This window comes from Alexandromys fortis, unplaced genomic scaffold, assembly GCF_014885135.2.
Source record: "Alexandromys fortis isolate MF-2015 unplaced genomic scaffold, M_Fortis_MF-2015_v1.1 scaffold_13, whole genome shotgun sequence".
Taxonomy (NCBI): domain Eukaryota; kingdom Metazoa; phylum Chordata; class Mammalia; order Rodentia; family Cricetidae; genus Alexandromys; species Alexandromys fortis.
Window position 1 is genome coordinate 5499536 of NW_026067908.1, and position 18943 is coordinate 5518478.

The 18943-nt window shown below is 51.4% G+C and overlaps 1 protein-coding gene across 1 annotated transcript; it reads left to right on the forward strand.

The window, feature by feature from the left end:
- The first annotated feature begins 63 nt into the window (after positions 1 to 63).
- Positions 64 to 11602, forward strand: Mrpl37 (mitochondrial ribosomal protein L37). Its single transcript, XM_050136167.1, has 7 exons — positions 64 to 478; positions 2928 to 3111; positions 3204 to 3319; positions 5656 to 5841; positions 7020 to 7177; positions 10439 to 10642; positions 11390 to 11602. Exons 1-7 carry the CDS (start codon positions 133 to 135, stop codon positions 11465 to 11467), a joined length of 1272 nt encoding a protein of 423 aa, XP_049992124.1. The 5' UTR covers positions 64 to 132; the 3' UTR covers positions 11468 to 11602.
- The last annotated feature ends 7341 nt before the right edge of the window (positions 11603 to 18943 follow it).

Below are 18943 nucleotides of genomic sequence, written 5' to 3' on the forward strand. Positions count from 1 at the left end.
TAACTGTGATTGGTTGAAGTGTCTGTCATTCTCAAAATGCGACTTTGTGCCCAGCCCCTTTCGCTCCCGGCAGGCCCTGCGCGGGAAAAGATGGCGGCGTCCAGGTAGAGGTGTTGTGGGGACTGGATCGCGATGGCGTTGGCGTCCGGGCCCGCTTTGCGGGTGTTAGCTTGTTCTGGGAGGCTCGGCCTCGGGGGTTGTGGGGCCCCGAAACGCGGGGCGTACGAATGGGGCGTGCGTTCCACGCGGAAGCCCGAGCCTCGGCCCCTGGACAGGGTGTACGAGATCCCGGGTCTGGAGCCCATTACCTACGAGGGGAAGATGCACTTCGTCCCGGGGCTGGCTCGGCCCATCTTCCCGCCGTGGGATCGCGGCTGGAACGATCCACGGTTCCACCGCACGGCCCCGATGCACGAGCAGCCTCTGTACAAGGACGAGCCCTGCTACATATTCCACCAGCGCTGCCGACTTCTTGAGGGTGAGGCCACAGGGCGAACGGGAGGAGAGACCCTGTTCTCGGTTCAGCACAAACCCCGCCCCGGGGGAGGGTCTCGGTTTCTTCCTTTGCCAAGTAGAGACACAGGGGCATCCGTCTTCTGAGAGTTGTCCGGATCAAGTGGGATGTAAGGAGCAATGCTGGGAGAGAGAGCTGTGGAGAATTTGAGTGTGTCCTCTCCAGGGTTATCTCCTCATTTCACAGGATCGCCAGCTGGAACAGGGATTTGCTTATACACGCGTGGAGCGGTGATAGCTGAAGGGACTCCAGCCAGCCCGGGCCTAGCAAACTTGGCTCTTGGGGTGCCTTGCCCTTCTCTTTCATTCCCTCTGCTTTGATAAAAACCGTTAGATTACATTCCTAAAACTAGACCCCCAGGTCTATTCCTTTATATGGCCTCTTCCTCCTCCTGAGGCTGACTACCAAGGTCCAGCCATCAAAGTATTGAAGTCCAGCAACCAACACCCCCCCCCCAATCACCTAGTTAACATGCCCAATTAAAATTAAACATATCCTAACATGGGGTTTTCTTCTTTCCCTTTATAAACTGTCATTTCCCTATGTGCCACATCTGTCTCCTCTCTTTCCAGAAGCAGTTCTTTGTCCCACTTTGGGACAGATACCCCTTCCCCCTTTTCCTTGTTCCCTACCTCTCCACCCCCCATCCCCGTTTCCTTTTTCCTTTCCCTTCTCCCTTGTCCTCTATCTCCTGTCATTCTCTCTTATTCCCTGCCCTTTATCCCTCTGGGGCAAATACATCTCCTTTGTGCTGAGAACTTGGTATTGGGGTCCTGAGCCAGTATTTTTCCTTTCAATAGTGAAACCAGGTCTGCAACACTTAGTTTCCTAGGTCAGTGTCTTTTGTTAAAAGCCTGGGATGTGTAAAGGAATTTGCACCAAAGAGTCTACCCACTTAGGGGCCTGTCACTCTTAAGAACAGATCTAAGTTCTCGAGCTAAAACCAGTCTGCTTCTCACTGTTGTCAGGAATTATTTTCCAGAGGTGATTATTAAGAGTACCTTTCTTCATTCTTCAGACATCCATCGTCACCCAGATCAGGATGACAATAGGGCAGGGTCCTAAGTGCAAAAGCAGTTGAGGTATGTGGGAGCAGGATTTTCCAAAGGATAAGTAGGAAATAAGGAGATCTAACAGGGCTTGAGGGCTAAGAGAATCAGTCATAAGCTTGGGAAAGCTGGTAACCATAGGCCAGCCTCTTAGAATGCCCACTCCTATACCTGCCTGCAAGCTGATTTTCCTAGCCGTTAACCATTCCCAGTGGACCCTGACCGTGCTGTGAAGGATCTCCTACAACGTAACCCCTTTAATTGTCACTGGTAATGGACGGCAAGTGTTCTAGAAGATTGCACTCATTGAACTGTCTGAAAATGTATCTTCTGCCTGCACTTTCAAAAGTCATAAAGAGGTCTTACAAAATCACAACAAACCTTGCAAAATAGGAGTCTTAGAAGCCAACGTGGGTTATGGAGAGATGGTGGGCTTTAGGGTGGACAGGCTCAGGTTTTTAAGTGACTTGAAGCAAACTCCTCCATCTTGTCCAAGTTTCCCCTTTCGTGACATAAAATCCCATCTAACTTATTGGTAAATTCCAGAAGTGGCACTCGGTAAATGGTAGCTCTAAATACTATGTATTTTGTGTATGCGCTAGAGAATCATTAAACATTGGCTCTGCAGTGGTTAGCAATAATGTCACAGAGCTGGGGTCAGCTAATTAAGTAGCTCTCTGCTTTTGTAAATAAAGTTTTACTGGAATACAACCATGTGCGTGTGTACATTATTGCCCATGGCTGCACTTGTGCAACAATAGCAGAATTGAGTAGCTGTGATGGACTCAGACATAAATTTGGTATGCATGGGCTTCTCTAGTCAGGGTTAGGATATGGATTACCAGAAGGGCTGGTGCACTGAGCTAGTCTCACAGCTTTGATTTCTCTGCCTGAAGGGAGTCAGCAGGGATCTCAGCTGTCTTGAAAAAGGTTTGAATCCTTCTCATGGCAGGCACTGCACTCAGTCCCATAGTCAGCTCACCACCTTGAAGTAGATCATTATTCATGAAGTAATACTCTTTTGTTGTTGTTGTTTGTTTTTTGAGACAGGGTTTGAACCTGGCCTGGAACGAGCTCTGTAGACCAGGCTGGCCTCAAAGTCACAGAGATCCGCCTGTCTCTGCCTCCCAAGTGCTGGGATTAAAGGTGTGTGCCACCACTGCCCAGCTCAAAGTCATACTCTTGATCCACTGCTTTCTTTTGGTTTTTTTCCTCAATTTGATTTGATGTCCCAAATCAAACCCAGCCTTCTCTTGAAGCAGCCTTTTCTTCATGGTCCTATCTGGTTGGCATGAGCATCTCTTTCTGAACTGTCTTCTCTCTCTCTCTTTTTGTTTGTTTGTTTTGTGATGATTGCCCCAAAGGTATGAAGCAGGCTCTCTGGCTAACTAAGACCAAGCTAATAGAAGGCCTTCCCCAGAAAGTGCTTAGTCTTGTTGATGATCCAAGAAATCACATAGAGAACCAAGAAGAGCGTGTTTTGGATATCATCTCTCATGCCCGTCTCTGGCACTCCACTGAGGACATCCCCAAGAGAGAAACCTACTGGTGAGTTTCCTCCAAATAGGAGGATTTTCAATTGAGAAATATGGAGTTACTTTAAGTTGCTTTAAGTCTTCAAATGTCATTTTTTCCCCAAGCCCAGTCATTGTGGACAGCCTCATCCAGCTGTGTAAGTCCCAGATTCTCAAGCACCCTTCTCTGGCCAGGCGGATGTCTACCCAAAACTACTACTTAGCCACCAACTGGAACCGAGGTTAGTTATCCTGTATACTAGAAGGTCTAGCTGAGTTTTTTCTTTTTCAGTTTGTTTATTCTCTCTGGTGCTCTTAGCCCCATCTACACACCCCAGCCCTCCCATCCTGCTCCTGCCACATACTCTTGGGGTTCAGACACGCCCTTTATAGGGTCTCACTACACAAGGCCTACTTCAGACTTGTGGTCCTGTAGTCGGCACCACCATGCTCCTTCTCGTTGCTGTTTTTAACTGCTTCTAAGTCGCCATTCAACCATGGACAGCTGACTGTATCTGCTGAGTACCCACAGTGTGCTTGAGAGTTTTTAAATGCTGAAGACAAGGGAATAATAAAACACATGGCTCTCGGCCCTCACCACTCTCAGCAGCTGTTTTTCCCTTTCCATACTTCTGCACCCTTCCACATCCATGTTAGCATAACTTAGAGTGCTTCTTTCAACACAGCAAGTCTTTTTGACACGTTCCCTTGTTTGAAACCCAAGGCTGTCGTTTATTATGGTCTATCCACCTAATCCTAGTCTTACCACCCGTCCTGCTGCTCCCTTCCCCTGTCCGTAAATTTGTCACTTCCAGCTTTTTGGTATCCAGCTTTCCCACCTGCCCGCCTTTGTGCATGCTGTGTGCTTGGCAGTGCATGCTGGTGTTTCGGACAGGTGTGTCGGTTCAGGTGTTCTAGGTGATGGGATTGTGAAGCAAGGATACCAGCTGCGGAATGCCTGGGACCTGGGCTGTCTGTTTGAGCAGGTTTCCCTTTCTCCCCTCTTTGCATATGGACTTCTGGCAAAGAGTCAGCCTGGCAGAGGTAATGGCACCACTAAGGAAATTAGTGCACCTCATTAATGGAGAGTACTTGTTGGCCCATTGTCAAGTATTACCTCTAATTAAACTGCCCCATTTGGAGCTGTCACTGGAGGAGGGATGTGAGGGAATTGAATTAGAAACCACACTAGAGTGATCTGTGGGGAGAATCTAAAACCCAAGGTTAGGAGAGGTCCAGGCACATTTGTGTGAGGAAACAGGAAATGCCTTAGGAAACCAATCTTGAGGTGCAATTACTGCAGAAGTTATCCATCTGCAGATGTTGCATCCATTTTTTTACATATCTTGGGAGGCTGCACGCTAATTAAATGGCAGTGCCATTGGCCAAACCAGTTTCTGATCTGACAACAGTCCCGATCCATCACCTTCACACAGGGATTTTCCTCTCTGAAGCCGGCACTGCAGAGGGTGGTGCCACTTGGAGCTAGTCGGGATTCAGACAATAGTCTTTCTAAACACATTTTGTCAGGTAGCATGTGGCTTCCCGTGGGAACAGTACAGACACCATTTCCATATTTTCACACCAGGCTCATTTGGTTAGTTCACTGCGAGTTTGTCTCCTCTGGCCATCTGCATTCCCATGTAGAATACATGCTAATCCAACTTACCTGAGGTGCTCAGATCTGGCTGGCTTTTCTCGCTCTCTTGTTAAGACGAATCTGGCCCTTTGCCTGGGTCTGAAACCCTCCCTCCTGCCCCTGCTCACAGTACTTCTCTCTCCATGCCTCTTGTCCTCCAGTGTCCTGTCCCAGTCACCCTGGGACTGCTTTTGCAGGCTAGTCTTCATTTTCAGTGCATGGCAGACTCCTACCCAGAGCTCTTCCACCAGAGACTGGGGCGTTGGGCAGTGTCTGAAAACAGTATTGATGGTCGTGACGTAGATGGTATGAGCGGGGATGGAGATGGAATTCTAGTGGCCAGAGCCCAGCGCTGCTGCTGAACACGCATATGCACAGTACAGTCCCCTCAATGAAGAGTTAGCTGATCCCAGTAACAGAGACCCACTCTTCTTCAGATAACCTTTGCTGTTGCTTTTGACCATCTCACTGTGGAGCCCTGACTGACCTTGAACTCACTGAAGTCTACCTGCCACTGTCTCCCAAGTGCTTCCTCTGCTGCCCAATTTGAAGGTTTTGCTTCCTTCCGGGGCCCTCTGGGTTTTGCAGAGGGCTCTGTCTGCATATGGCTCTGCTTTCCCCAGCAGCACTTGCTTCCTGAAGGGCTCCTTGAGAGCACAGAGCAATTCTGCCCTGTTTCTGGGTCCCTGGCTTGGAGCTGGTCCTTGGGAAGATGAAGGATGCCCACAAGTCAGGAGCCTTGGGGTTCATCAGAAGAGCACCTAGGGAGAAGAATGTTCTAGTTCTTCACCCTCTCAGGGGCTCAGGGTTCTAATGCCAGGCTGGTCATCTAGAAAACCTGTAGCAGACTTTGACTTGAGGTTTGTGGAGGATGACGGTTTCACACTTTGAGAGCTGTACGACGACCAGGTTAGACTAATCACCTTTTCCCCATTTTAGAGTCTCTTCTCCTTCAGGTCCGAGGTTCTAGTGGTGCTATATTGAGAGCCAAGGACCCTCTGCCCACCATTGCCTCCAGAGAGGAGGTGGAAGCTACCGAAAGTCACGTTCTCGAAACCTTCTATCCCATTTCTCCTACCATCGATCTTCAGAAATGCCATGTCTATGATGTGGAAGATGACACAGGTGAGCAAAGTGGAGCAGAGATGAGGACGTGCTTTTTATTCATAATTCTTTCCGAGAAAGGATGTACTAATAGCTCTGGGTGCTTGGCAGCACATATGCGTTATCTCCTAGTATCTGTGTGGCAGCCCTGCTTCCTAACTCTTCATCGGCTGCCATTCATGTTCACAGTCACTTCCCCCAGAAATGCTGAACTTTCAGTCTCAATCAGGGACTTTTCATTTATCTTCCCACAGCCCTGAGTCACCCTGGATCTTGACACGTCTCTCTGCTGGGGTGTGATTGATTTCCCGTCTGGTTCCCCTCTAGACTGCGGGCTCCTCACAGGCAGCAGCAGGCTCCACTGGGGCTCTCCTTGCTTCCTGTCTAGAGCCCCATGTGGAGTGTGTGCCGGGTGTCTATGCCCTGCAGAGTGGAGCAGCCCTGTGTGGAGTGGAGTGTGTGCCGGGTGTCTGTGCCCTGCAGAGTGGAGCAGCCCTGTGTGGAGTGGAATGTGTGCCGCTCTGCAGAGTGGAACAGCCCCGTGTGGAGTGTGTGCCGGGTGTCTATGCCCTGCAGAGTGGAACAGCCTGCAGGACCAAGGCCTGCAGGGAAGCCCCATCTCTCAGCGAGCACTCTTCTCCTGGTTTTTCTGAGTCCATGTCCCCAGTGTCTTTCTCCTTCCTCCATACTCACGTGCACTGATTCCAGGCACTGTTTCTAGAAGCCTCTAGCCCACCAGAGATTTATTCATAGTCACTCGAGATATTCATGACTTGACAATGTCGTGTCTGAAGTGAACAGGTGCTAACCTGAAGCTGTGAAGTACGAGGCAAGTCATGTGTTACTAACAGAGTACTGACTTCTGCTTCTCCTTAGTAATGACCATGGCTTTTAGTCACCCATGTGTCGGTGTCACTGTCATCTGTGCGCTTGGATGAGAGCAAGTGGGTGGGGTTAGAATACAAGTTGGCACGTATTTTCTGTGATGAGCCAAAGAGTAACATTTAAAGCATTGTGGCTGGGTTTTACAAGCCACCTCCAGCTTCTGTCTCAGCTCCTCAGTAGCCGTCCATATCCGTGAGCATGATTATGTACTGATGTCTCCTGTGAGTCTTTATTACCTGCCCTGAGTGTCCTGAGGCTCTGTGGCAGGCTGATTAGTCTATGCCTCCTCACCTCTCCTTTCTCTTCTCTTGCAGGATTCCGGGAGGGCTACCCTTACCCCTATCCCCACACCTTGTATTTCCTGGAAAAGGCCAATTTACGGCCACAACGCTTCCTTCCGGAACAGCTAAGGGCCAAGATGCTCCTGTTTGCTTTTGCAAATGCCCTGGCTCAGGCTCGGCTCCTCTATGGGGTATGTGTGTGCAGAAGACCATAGAACTGCTTTCTGCAGGCTTGGCCTCCTGCTGTAAAGACCACTCGCAGCAAGAATGGAGTGGGGACGGACTTTGAGTTTAACTGAGGAATCTCAGGAAAATGTACTTCCTTTTCTTTAAAAAAATATTTATTTATTTATTATGTATACAATATTCAGTCTGTGTGTATGTCTGCAGGCCAGAAGAGGGCACCAGACCCCATTATAGATGGTTGTGAGCCACCATGTGGTTGCTGGGAATTGAACTCAGGACCTTTGGAAGAGCAGGCAATGCTCTAAACCTCTGAACCATCTCTCCAGCCCAAATGCACTTCCTCTTAACTTGTAGCAACCAACTATCTCTCCTGGGGGCTGACTGGGTCTGGTACTCTATCCAGACACAGCTGCCCTCGGTGTCATTTGGAGCTCCACTTCCCAGTGTGCCATAGGCTCACAGCAAACTAACCACTTCACCCTGCAGTCTGCAGCAGGAAGTGTGGGGGAAGAAGGGGTACAGGGCATACCCTACTCAGAAGCTTATGTGTGTCTGGGCTCCACGTCCTAGTCTGCTCTGCTTGGTCAGATTTGGAGCAGGCAGCACCATCAGAAGGCCCAGGAGGTGATGTCAGGCAGTTACTGTCAGTTCAGGGTGGGTACAGAAACAAGATACCACTTGGTGGTGGCCCTCAATATTAAGAGGAAGCCCCAGCACCTAGATGGTGTGGAATGGAGGCTGAGTGGTTGAAGTGAACGCTGTCTCAGGATGAGGAAAAGGCTTGGTTGCGGGGTGGGAGTGGGAGCATGGGGCATATTTCTGAGAGCTCCTGTTCTCTCAGGTCTCAAGTAGAGCCTCAGGCCCGTGGTCCTCCCGGGAGTGAGGGAATTAGGATTTGCATCTGTCCTGCCTGGGGTGGGTGCTGGCAGGGTTGGTTTGGTTGGCTGCCTGAGTGGGGAGTAGAATGTACGGTTCTGTATTGAGCACCTGACACACCCCACACGTTAACAAACTGTGGACACCAGTGGTATCCTGGAGGAGCTTGATGAGCATGTACTTCATAGACCCACTGAATCAGAAGCTCTGCAGTGGGGCCCAGCAGTCAGCATTTAAAAAGCCCTCCGGGTGAGGCTTGTGCAAACTGGGGTTTGGAAACCCCGCACTAAAATTGTAGAGCTTCTCACATGGTTTGCTCTTTTGAACAACCTGTGTGGCAGGTGCTGTTAGCCTCACTTTGTAGAAGAAGAGACAAGCTCAGGAAGGATAATTTATGTTTCTGATCATATAGCCGAGGACCTGGAGTGGGCTGGGGATATAGCTGAGTGGTGGAGCATCTTTCTAGTGTGTGTAAGTCCCCAGGTTCAATCCCCAGCATGGTAAGAACTAGAACCAGAGAGATTAGCAACTGTGGCATTCTCATGTGGCCTTATTATGTCTAAACAGTGGGCGGATAGTGGGCAGCTGGCTTTAGTCCTATTCCCTCGCTGTAGACTTCCTGAACTTTCTGTAAGATGAGGTAAATCACCCATGATCCCACAGCTAATGAGTGGAAAAGCAGAGGCTGATCTGTGATTCCTACAGCTTCTAAAGGACGTGCTGCCCCCAGTTTGGGCGGAGGAAGGAAGCAGCAACATTCCATGTTCCAGGCCACGGGCTTAGTGTAGTCTCTGCCGGGTATCGCCAGAAGGGCCTCAGTAGCAGTGCTGGCTAATACCGCCCCGTTAGATAGAAGAGGCAGCCTCCTCCAACGTCTCCAGGTACAAATTATTCCTGGGGCCGTGAAGTTGAGCAGCTATGGGACAAGCCTCCATGTAAAAGGTAAAATTGCTGAGAAATTTATGTACTACCTGCAGTTTTATTGATCTGTAGAGGGAGATAAGAGTCAATACCGAATCTCAGCTAACACTTACAGGTACTTCTCTTTGTATTTATTTCTCATGCAGCTAGCACAGGTATTTCTGAGACCAACAGCCCTGGTGTGGCACGTACTTGGGACTTCCATTAGCTAGTCCTAAAGTCAGGTGAGCCCTGAGGGCAAGGCAGTGGCGTGTTGCACCAGGGGTGCCCTGCTTCTCGTGGCTAGACTGCAGGATCTGTGGCCAGTAGCATTCTGGATTACTACAAAGTACAAAGCCAGGCCATAGAGTTACCCAAACAGTCACACTTAGGAGCCAGGCAGTTTGGGGCACACCTTTAATCCAGCACTTGGGAGGCAGAGGAAGGTCTGAGTTCCAGGTCAGCCTGGTCTACAGTTCTAGGACTATACAGAGTTACACTGTCTCAGAAAAAGAACAAAAACAAAAACAATCAACCAAAAAAAAAAAAAAACCCCACTTAAGAATGGAAGAGGCACTAGTATCAGATACACTGGGACACCAGCCACAGCCTAGACAGTGGGGCTACCTGACTTAGCTTACGCCTGGGGGGGGGGCCTTGAACAAATGCCTGGAAACCTGCGCTTCAGTCTGTGAAGCAGGAATATGCGTCTATCTATGAAAAACAGGCAGGGTGCCTAGACTAAGCTGTAACTCCTGAGTGTCGTTACTGCTGCGGTGAGATCAGTACAGGCCCTGACTGATATGCCTGGAGTATACCTTCCAGGAGTGTGACCCGCTGCATGCTGCAGTAAGTAACTGAAACTCACATGACTGCCTGCAATGTAGACGGTCCCACTTTCAGGAGTGAAGCTCAGATGACTGCCTGCAGTGTAGACGGTCCCGCTTTCAGAAGTACCCAGTGATGCCGGGCCCTCGAGAGCGGGACAGTCTGCCAAGTTGGGTCTGTGTCTTCATCTGTCAGATGGAGTGAAATGATAGGTCTAATGATGAGCTTCCAAGTCAGCCTTTGATAGCTGACGTCACTGTTGTCTTACTGGGTAAGGCAGAGGTTTGAGGGATTCCCTCCATTAACCTCCTGGCTCACCTGAACTTCAAGCCTTGTCCAGTAATTGCCAGTTGGCAGTGGGAGTTAGTACTGGGGTTGAAGAGCAGGTTTCTGGGGTCTTGAGGCAGAGAAGGCCAGGCTGGGTGAAGAGAGGCTTGGCTGGGTGAGGAGAGGCCTAGCTGAGTGAAGGGAGGCCTGGATGAGTGAGGGGAGGCCAGGCTGGGTGCAGGGAGACTGGTTGTGGACTGTGGAACTCCTTGGTCTGCCTTACCTGCCCTGAGGTGAAACCATAAAAAGGAAGCGGGTGGGTGTTTTAAAGGGTGGAATTGGGCCCCCTGGTGTGCATTCTTCCGCCACAGCGTTTTCTTGTCCACTTTTCTTAGAATGCCACGAAGGTCTTGGAGCAGCCCATAGTTGTGCAGAGCGTGGGCACCGATGGCCGTGTCTTCCAGTTCCTCGTGTTCCAGTTGAACACCACAGATCTGGCCTCTAATGAGGGCATCAAGAATTTGGTGTGGGTAGACTCAGACCAGCTCCTGTACCGGCACTTCTGGTGTCGCCCAGTCATCAAAAGGAAGGTGGTGTTGGTAAGTCCAGATTCCTCAAGCCTGGGGATTACAGCAGACCTTGACTTCTCCATTCAGGGTGAGCCTTGGTCGAGCCTGGTCTGGCAGGAGGGGCTCTGGGACCTGAACAGCCACATCTGCCTCCCCTTCAGTTTCTGCTGTGGGAGACTGTCCCTGTGTCCACTCCCCAGCCTGCTTCAGTGCCTTGTGGGGCCCTGTGGCATCATCACATTGTGGCCTTGTGGGAGGACTGCAGTCACCGGCAGCACACGGGTCTCCTCCTGTGCCCTTGCTGCACCCGGGGCTCAGCTGATGTCCAGCCTGCTCTGCAGTGGCTCAGGCTATGATGCAGTGAGAAGCACTCAGGATGAGAGGGCAGAGCTCAGGTGCTGCGGGGTCTGTGGCCCGCTATGTCACATACGGGCTGCGTGCAGACTGGCTCAGTGGAGTTCTGATAGTCACACAGTCAGTTCTGCGGTGGCTTCCAGCCTGTCAGCGTGTTTCTTCCTGAAGTGCTGTGAACCAGTATAGAATGGGAAGTTCTTGTCATGTCCTAGTGGTTAGAGTGAGGGGACTTAGGAAGCAGAGCAGATGACGCGGCTGATGGGCGCTAGAAACCCTCAGCACATCTGCAGTACCAGCTCCTCAGTGTCCCTGGCCAGAGAGCTGATGTGGGGGAAAGATGGTGATTCACTGGGCACTGATGAGTCACCGAGAGTGGCCTGTCTCTCTGCTGTCATGGATCCTAATGGTCTGTGTTCTTTCTAGGAACCTGCTGGGCCTGTTGATTTCCAGCCAGAGACATTCAGAAAGTTTTTAGCTCTGTATTTGCATGGTGCTGTGTGAACTTCAGGGGCCTGTCACCCTACTGCTGCCTCAAAGGAGCTTATGTCCTAGGAAGGTGATGCCTGGGCCTGGGCAAGCCTCCCACGCCTTCTTGGTCTGGAGGTCTGGCTGGCAATAAAGAGTCTTTGCATTGCATTGGTGCCTGTGTTGGTGCGAGCTTGTCTGTGAGGTGCTGAATGTTGAGCACGCCATGTGCCTCCTTGCCTCTTACAAGTACAGGCCCTGGACCAGCTTTGGACTCAGATGAGCGGTGCCTGAGTTTCCTCATTCAAACCCTGAGGCTAGTACCACTTCCCTTGGAGTTTTAGGTCTTTCTCTCCCCCAACTCCGTTTGTTTTTGAGACAAAGTATTGCTGTGTAGTTAGCCTTGCCTTGAACTTGCCATCCTCTGACCTTAACATCTAGAGTGCTGGAATTTCAGGCCTGTGCCACCTTACCCTGTCCCTTGTTTTTGTTTTCTTTCAGTACTAGGGATTGAACCTATGAAAAGTACTGTACCACTGAGTCACATCCCTGCCCCTGCCCCCTTTCTAATTTTGAAGATTCTAGCTATGAGTCTGTCCTGCCTCATAGCAGGTACTATAAATGTGTGCTAAGTTTTTGTGGAAATTTTTCTTTTTAATGTATACAGGTGTTTTGTCTGTTTGTATATGTACCCATGAATGCCTAGTGCCCAAAAGAGGCTGGAAGACAGGATCAGCTCCCTCAGAACTGGAGTCACAACTGGTTGTGAGCTGTTGTGTGGTGCTGGGAACTGATCCTGGCTCCTCTGGAAGGGCAACCAGTGCTCTTAAGTGCTGAGCTGTTTAAAATTGTACGCACATCCCTCAATGACTGCAGAGGCTCAAGAGACCGTTCATTGTAGAGCCCTAGTTTCCTGCTTACTTGATGAGTTTCCCAGTCAGCTGGTCTCCAAATAATGTCAAGTCCCACTCGACATCGTGCCTTTTGCACAACAGGGTGGTTGTATGGTAAAGGCCACTGTTGCAGGCATGCACCGCATGGAGCATGTGGAAGGCACCTCATTCTCCGCTCAGAAGGAGCAGCCCCACGCTCCCACAGCTGATGCTCCGAGCCAGCTGCCCTCGTACACACCTGGGCACAGAGACCTGCGTGTGGACGCTTGCGGAGAAAGCTGGCCCAGCGCCTGTGGGGAGCACAGGTGAACACAGGAGAGAGACGGAGCGTGCCCACTGCATCTGTGATCACACCTGGGGCCTCGATGGAGCCCACAGAAGCCAAGAGCCACATTGCTCATACATGGGTGAGCCTATCTACAGGGACTTTCCACTTGTCACGATCATCGGGTAACTGCCACTGCCACAGAGGGCACGGCCTTGGGTGAGGTGGCCCTGTTTGCTGAAGACCCAGTTTTCCTATGGGAAGAACACGGAGAGACCTTGGAGCTGGGTAACATCATCCAACAGTGTTAGCCCTGGGCCACCCAGTCTGTCCCACCCCAGCTAGCTCTTCGCTTCATAGCAACTTCAGAGCTTAGCAGGGGCTGTGCAACTTGGGGAGATGTGGGCAAGAGGGGTCACCAGGAAGATGTGAGAGAGGAAGGAGCCTGGTGTGTCAGCTGCCTGAGAACAGAGTGTTGGGGAGCTGGGATGGCAGTTGGAATGGTTCATGAGACCTTGAACACCAGGTAACCTTTGTACTTTTCTAAAGTCCAAGGTAACACTCCGAGCAACCCCTAGTCCTCCTCTCAAGGTCTAATCCAGCTTGTTTTCTGCACGTCACGATGTGTGTGTCCTAAGCACACAACTATATATACTTAGTATTCTCCCTGTACACTTACCTAGCCTTGGGAGTCTCAGGGTCCCGCCACAGCAGCGCAGACAGTACACCCCTACTTCCTGAGGTGCAGTTGTGGCTGGAGATGGCCGTACAGGTTGTCTCTGGGTATTATTCTAAAATGCGGCAGCAAGCAGCCCTGCTCGTGGCTCCAAGTCTGCTTTGCCAGCATAGCCATAGGGTAAATTGGTGGCAGTGGAATTGCTGTGTCAGGAAGTTTTTTCAGCGCTGGTAGAAGCGCAGAGGATGGACTGGCAGATGACTGAAAAGGCCAGCTGCAGGCCACTGTGGTGATTCTCCGCAGTGGCAGGGATGGCTGGCAGCCTAGGGCACCCTAAGTCCTATCAGGCTGGCTTGTTGCTGGTGAGGAGGGCGAGATGAGCAGCTGGAGTGAGGGGTGGAGGCTCGCAGTAACTAGCAGTCAGCCCATAACCTTGCAGCTTGAGATCTCATGACCCAGCATGGGCCAGTTACAGGGTTTGCAGTCCGTGTCCCTCTAGCTCCAGAGTGGGCACCTCCTGCCTGGTCATAGTCCTATCACAAGGCCCCAGAGCCCACAGCACAAAGAACCAAACTGAACACAGAGTGCAGGGTGTCTGTGCTGAGGCAGGGGGAATGGTGGGTATCCCCACCCCCATAGAGATGGGGAAACTGAGGAGGCTGAGAAGCCCCCATGATTTACTGAAGAGCTAGAAAGTTCATACATGGTGACACCTGCCACCTCTACAGAAATGAATTTCCTTCCCCAGCTCCCCTGTGCCCAGCCTCCTTGTCTCTTCTACTTTTTTCTTTTCCCCAGTTTTTTGAGACAGGGTTTCTCTGTGTAGTCCCGACTGTCCAGGAACTCTATGTAGAACAGATCCGCCTGCCTCTGCCTCCCAATTGCTGGGATTAAAGGTTTGCACCATCACTGCTGGGCTGCTTTGCTTTTCTTATGGGGTGACATGTCTGTGTGGCTCAGGGCCTAAGGACGGGGGCCTCGCTGGCCAGCCCGAGTCTGAAGGAAGGGCAGGAAAGGGACAGTCACACTCGGCATGAAAGGCCCAGACTTGAAGCAACAGAACTGGGGGGAAATGACATTCGCACAGTGAGCCTGAATGTGCCCAATCCATTAAGAAGCTCATTCCTGCTGAGGGTGGAGATTGATAGCTATAATCCACATGCTCAGAAGGTGGAAGCAGGGGAATCAGAGGTTCTGGTTCATCCGTGTCTACAGTGGGGATTCCTGCCCAGCCTGGGCTAAGTAAAGAAAGGTTGGTTCAATTCAGCCCTCCGGGAATTAAGTCCGCCCTGGGAGGAGGCCATTCCCCACATCCAGATGCTCTACATTCTCCTCTGTGGAGTTCAGACAGTGTCCCTGTCCACAATCTTTCACCCTTGAGTTAGATGGGCTGCATCTGACCAGACTTCCCTCAGATCAGTTTGGAGTCTTAGATGTCCCAGCTGGAGGAGGTTCTTTCTGCCCACAGTGACCCTCGGCAGGTGTTAGCCAGAGGCTTGGCGATTCCACTTGGAGGACTGTGTCTGTCACTCACTCCTTGTAGGCCCAAGGCTGGAAGATGCTGCAGTCAGCTCAGACTCCTCCTCAAGTTGAGTCCCTTGAAGCATAGGACCTGATGGTGCCAAACTGTCCCTTTAATATGCCCACGAGTGCTGAGGGTTCACCTGGTATGGGGAACCTCAACAGCCCAACCCCTCTGGGAACTTTCCCATCCAAGTACTAACCAGGCATGACCCTGTTTAGTTTCCTAGATCAGATGAGATCGGGCGCGTTCTGGGAACTTCTACAGACATGTACTTTCTTCTGCTCAACTCTAGTACGTGCTCCTTGCCTCAGATGACAAGTTACCAGCCACTCGATCTACTCTCATAGTTCATGGAGTGTCTAGTATGTGCCAGACCTGAGCAAGGCTGTGGACACTGAGCGACAAAACAGGTCCTGCAGCCATAGTATTTGCATTCCTACATGGAGGCAAGTTAGTGTGACCTTGGCCCACACCAGCTACTAGCCACTGCCTGGCAGAAGGTAAAAAATCTTGAGGAAGGCACTTCTAGCAAGGACATACTCGTGAACCTCTAGCAGCTGAGGATGCTAGCACTACATTCTCAGGCTAGGGAGGCTACATACTAACAGGCCCTATGCATCAATGACACAGGTAAAAGCCTCAAAGGAGGGTAGGGCAGACCTGGAGAACATTTAGAGCCAGTGTGAGCTCTGAGCTGGGAATGGACTGAGCAGCCCGCATGCAGAGCCGCTGTCCCTCGTCCGCATAGCATTTGCGGAATTGCACCTGGGCATATTTGCCAAAACAGGAAGTGCAAGTGACCAGGTAGCCAAGCCTCAGAGACCTTTCAGAGGTGGCAATCCAGCCAAATCAGGTCTGGTGTCAGAGTGAGCTGGCCCTGTAGTGGCATTTCACTTGGATTTTAATAAATAAAACTTGCCCAAGGATCAGAAAAGCAAAACAGCCACACCGGCCAATCTTATAGATCAGCAACAATAACATGCACCTTTAATCCCAGTAGCCACACTAGCTTGTCACAGAAACCAGGTGGTAGGGGTGCACACCTTTAATCCCAGAACCAGAGAGGATTATAAAATGGGAGGAGACAGCTCTTGGACACAGTCTCTTTCTGAGATTTCCTGGAGGCAGGATCACCATCTTGGGCTCAGGTAGAGGTTAAGAGCTGGCTGTTTTGATTTTCATCTTTAGGCTGAACCCCAATTTCTCTGAGTTTTTATTAATCGTGCTTCATGGTCCTAACTCCACTGCCACCCCTGGGAAATGCTTGTGTGTCCTCCACTGGATATCCATCCACCTGGGTCCTAGAAACCAGACCTCAAACACACGCACCACCCTTTCCCCAGCTGGTGCCACACTTCCTCACAGGGGAACGCCCTAAGTACACGCCTTCAATCTTTAGGTGCTCTGGTGAAATGTCATCCTGGAGCTTCAGCTCCAGGGCCTCAGTTCTGACTTCTGGGTCACACCCATCATCTCCTAGGGGGGACTCTCCCCAAAAAGACTGGACGTGTAGGATGATGGACCTAGGATAGCCTGGTGTCTCCTTTCCAGAACTGCTCCATTTCTCAGTTCACAGAACTAGGCTGCGCTGAGTAGGGCAGGCAGAGCAAGCCCAGCACTTCTTGTTCAGGATGCTGCCACCTGAGGGATCAGGCTTCATGCCAGCTACCTCAGGTCACATCTCCCCAGACCCATCTAGGGAGTGGGTTTGCTGCCCAGAGCAAGATCTCCATCTCTGAGTCCAGCCTGTACAGAGCAATGTGTCCCTTCCTAGAACATACATGATTTACAGGTCTCTAACCCAGACAGACCAACGTGAAGACCCCCAAATGTGTCAGGACTAGAGTCCTGAGGTTCCCTACATCACACCTCTGGCAATTTAGCCATTCACACTATTCCAGGCAGTGTGCTGGGATTGGGGACTCAAGCTGGTAGTCACAGTACCTGTTCCCAGGAGTTCCTAGGCTGCCTAGTGGTCATTGGCACTAAGTTGTCTCTGGATCTGCAGTAGCAGGTACCCACAAAGGCCACCTTTCCCCCACCTCTAAGTCCCTGCCCACAGGTGACGGCACTGGAGACAGGCACCAGAGTATATTCCAGGGGTGACTGACTCAGTAACCTTCAGTTCCTCCACAAACACCCACTGAGCTCCTGCCAGGAGATAGGCCCCGGCTTAGAGAAGGCAGGCCCTGACTCATCAGCACAGGGCCCCTGAAGACTCAGATTGCTGCTAGAGGTGAGGAGCATCCTCATGGTGGAGCTTTGGGGACTTGGTTCCAGGAACAGAGAGGGCAGCGAGAACCAAGGTGTAGGTGACAAGTCGCACCAAGTGCTAGGTGGTGAGAAAAGGCAGTTGATTCCAAGAGTACCAACCCTTGGGGTCTACCAGCTAACACGAGCTTTGGCCTGTGCCATGATCTTTCAGCCCCACCTTTACCTACCTTTGCTGGTTCTCCGTTTCCAGTTCTGATCACTGGGTACCCCAGAGGACCCGTCTCCAGGCATCGGTCATCCAAATGCCAACTCCGGAAGTTGGTCACTAACAGGGGCCTAAACATCCACTTTCTTTATTGCCTGTCTAGGTGACTCAACCCACCCAGAGTTCTCCCTGCCACCTGCCTGACCCTAAAAGGGTCTCCATCATTCCAGGCCTGTTTTGCTTAGCGGGTAGATGTCACCAAACACACGATGAATGGATGAACGCAGGAAGAGTGAGGAGCCCCTGAAGTACATCCTTATGGCACTGGGAGGGCCAAAATGGGGCCAGGAAACAGAATAGGAAGCTAACTGTCCAGGCCCCAGCTGCCAAGGAGTGGGGTTTCACAGGGTCTCGGAAATGGACAGAAGCCCAGCACAGGACAGAATGAATCCCTCTATCTCTCAGTACAGTCCCTAGTCTGGTTGTTTATATCAAACCTCCAGGCCCAATGCCAAGCCCACCAAGAGCCCAGGGCCAAGAAAGGAGGACCCATTTCTCTCCAGCCTCCTTTTCCCTGACTAGCCCACACAGCCAAACCCTGGGGGAACTACAGGCATCCGGAGATCAGGGGTTCAGGGACAAAACAGTTGACTCTGGAGTATCCCCACCCCCCAGGTCTCCTGGGGTCTACAGTCTGAGGGTAGCTCTTCTGCCTCAGGGACAGGTCTCTCCAGCCAGGCCAGCGACCCTTAGACATGAGGACCAGAAGAGAAGCAGAGGCTGCTCTGGTGACCCAGCTGGGGAGACTGCAGACTGACTCTGGCCCCGCCCTAAAAGTCTTGGTTAAGCCCGAGCAAGGCAATGACAAGACTCTGGTGAAGGAAGACCAGGTGGCCATGGGCTAGGAAGAAAATTGTAGGGGCTGTTCTGGAGCCCAGGTGGCGGGCTGCGGGAAAAGAAAGCAATGCAGGTGGCCTCTCCCCATGGCAGACCTGAGATGGCTTCTCCCACACGGCACCCTCTCCAGTTCCTACCTGGAAGCATGAGTGAGGAGAGCGTGCAGCAACTACCTCTTCACAGTTGCTGGTGTGAGTGCCACAGCCTGCATCACCCACTGGTCCAAAGGGATGCTTCCCAACAGTCAGCAGCTGCGGAGAAAAGCCTAGGACTGAACCTAGGGCGTCCCAGCTCCTCCCCGTCACACCACCCTTCCAAGGGTGAGCTGGCAGGAGTCACTCATGAGGCACTGTTGTTAGTGCCTAGATGAAGAAACCAAAGTCAGTCACAAACTAATCTATATACCCACGGTCATGTCCGAAGGAGTGTCGGTAGCAAGATGCCAACAGTCAGAATTACAACCTGGTTCTGAGGTTCTTGGGAAAGTGGAGAGCACTCGGTTCAAGCACTGGACATCCCTGCCACCACCCCCAGAGGATGTACCCAGGACTTCAGCTGTACTTTCTAACACTGGCAACCACCAGCTCCCGCCCCCTCCCCCCCATTCTCTACAGCCCCTCTGTAAGCTAAGGTCAGTCTGGATCACTTCCAAAATCCATCGCCTGGCGCCTAATCCTTGCCTTTCCCACTCTTAATCCTGCCTGGAAGATTTAAAAAAAGAAAAGGGGGGGGAATCAACCTCCCAATAGCCAAACACCTACAGACTTTCCTATTACCCAATAATCCCAGACATGTCAGGGACTTTGGGCATGGAAGCTGTTAACAAGACAAACCGCC

Bases quoted from the DNA above. Each gene is read 5' to 3' on its own strand.
- Mrpl37 (XM_050136167.1), top strand. From the start codon at position 133: ATGGCGTTGGCGTCCGGGCCCGCTTTGCGGGTGTTAGCTTGTTCTGGG. The intron at 479-2,927 runs GTGAGGCCACAG...ATTGCCCCAAAG, and splicing joins GCGCTGCCGACTTCTTGAGG to GTATGAAGCAGGCTCTCTGG. The intron at 10,643-11,389 runs GTAAGTCCAGAT...TGTTCTTTCTAG, and splicing joins TCAAAAGGAAGGTGGTGTTG to GAACCTGCTGGGCCTGTTGA.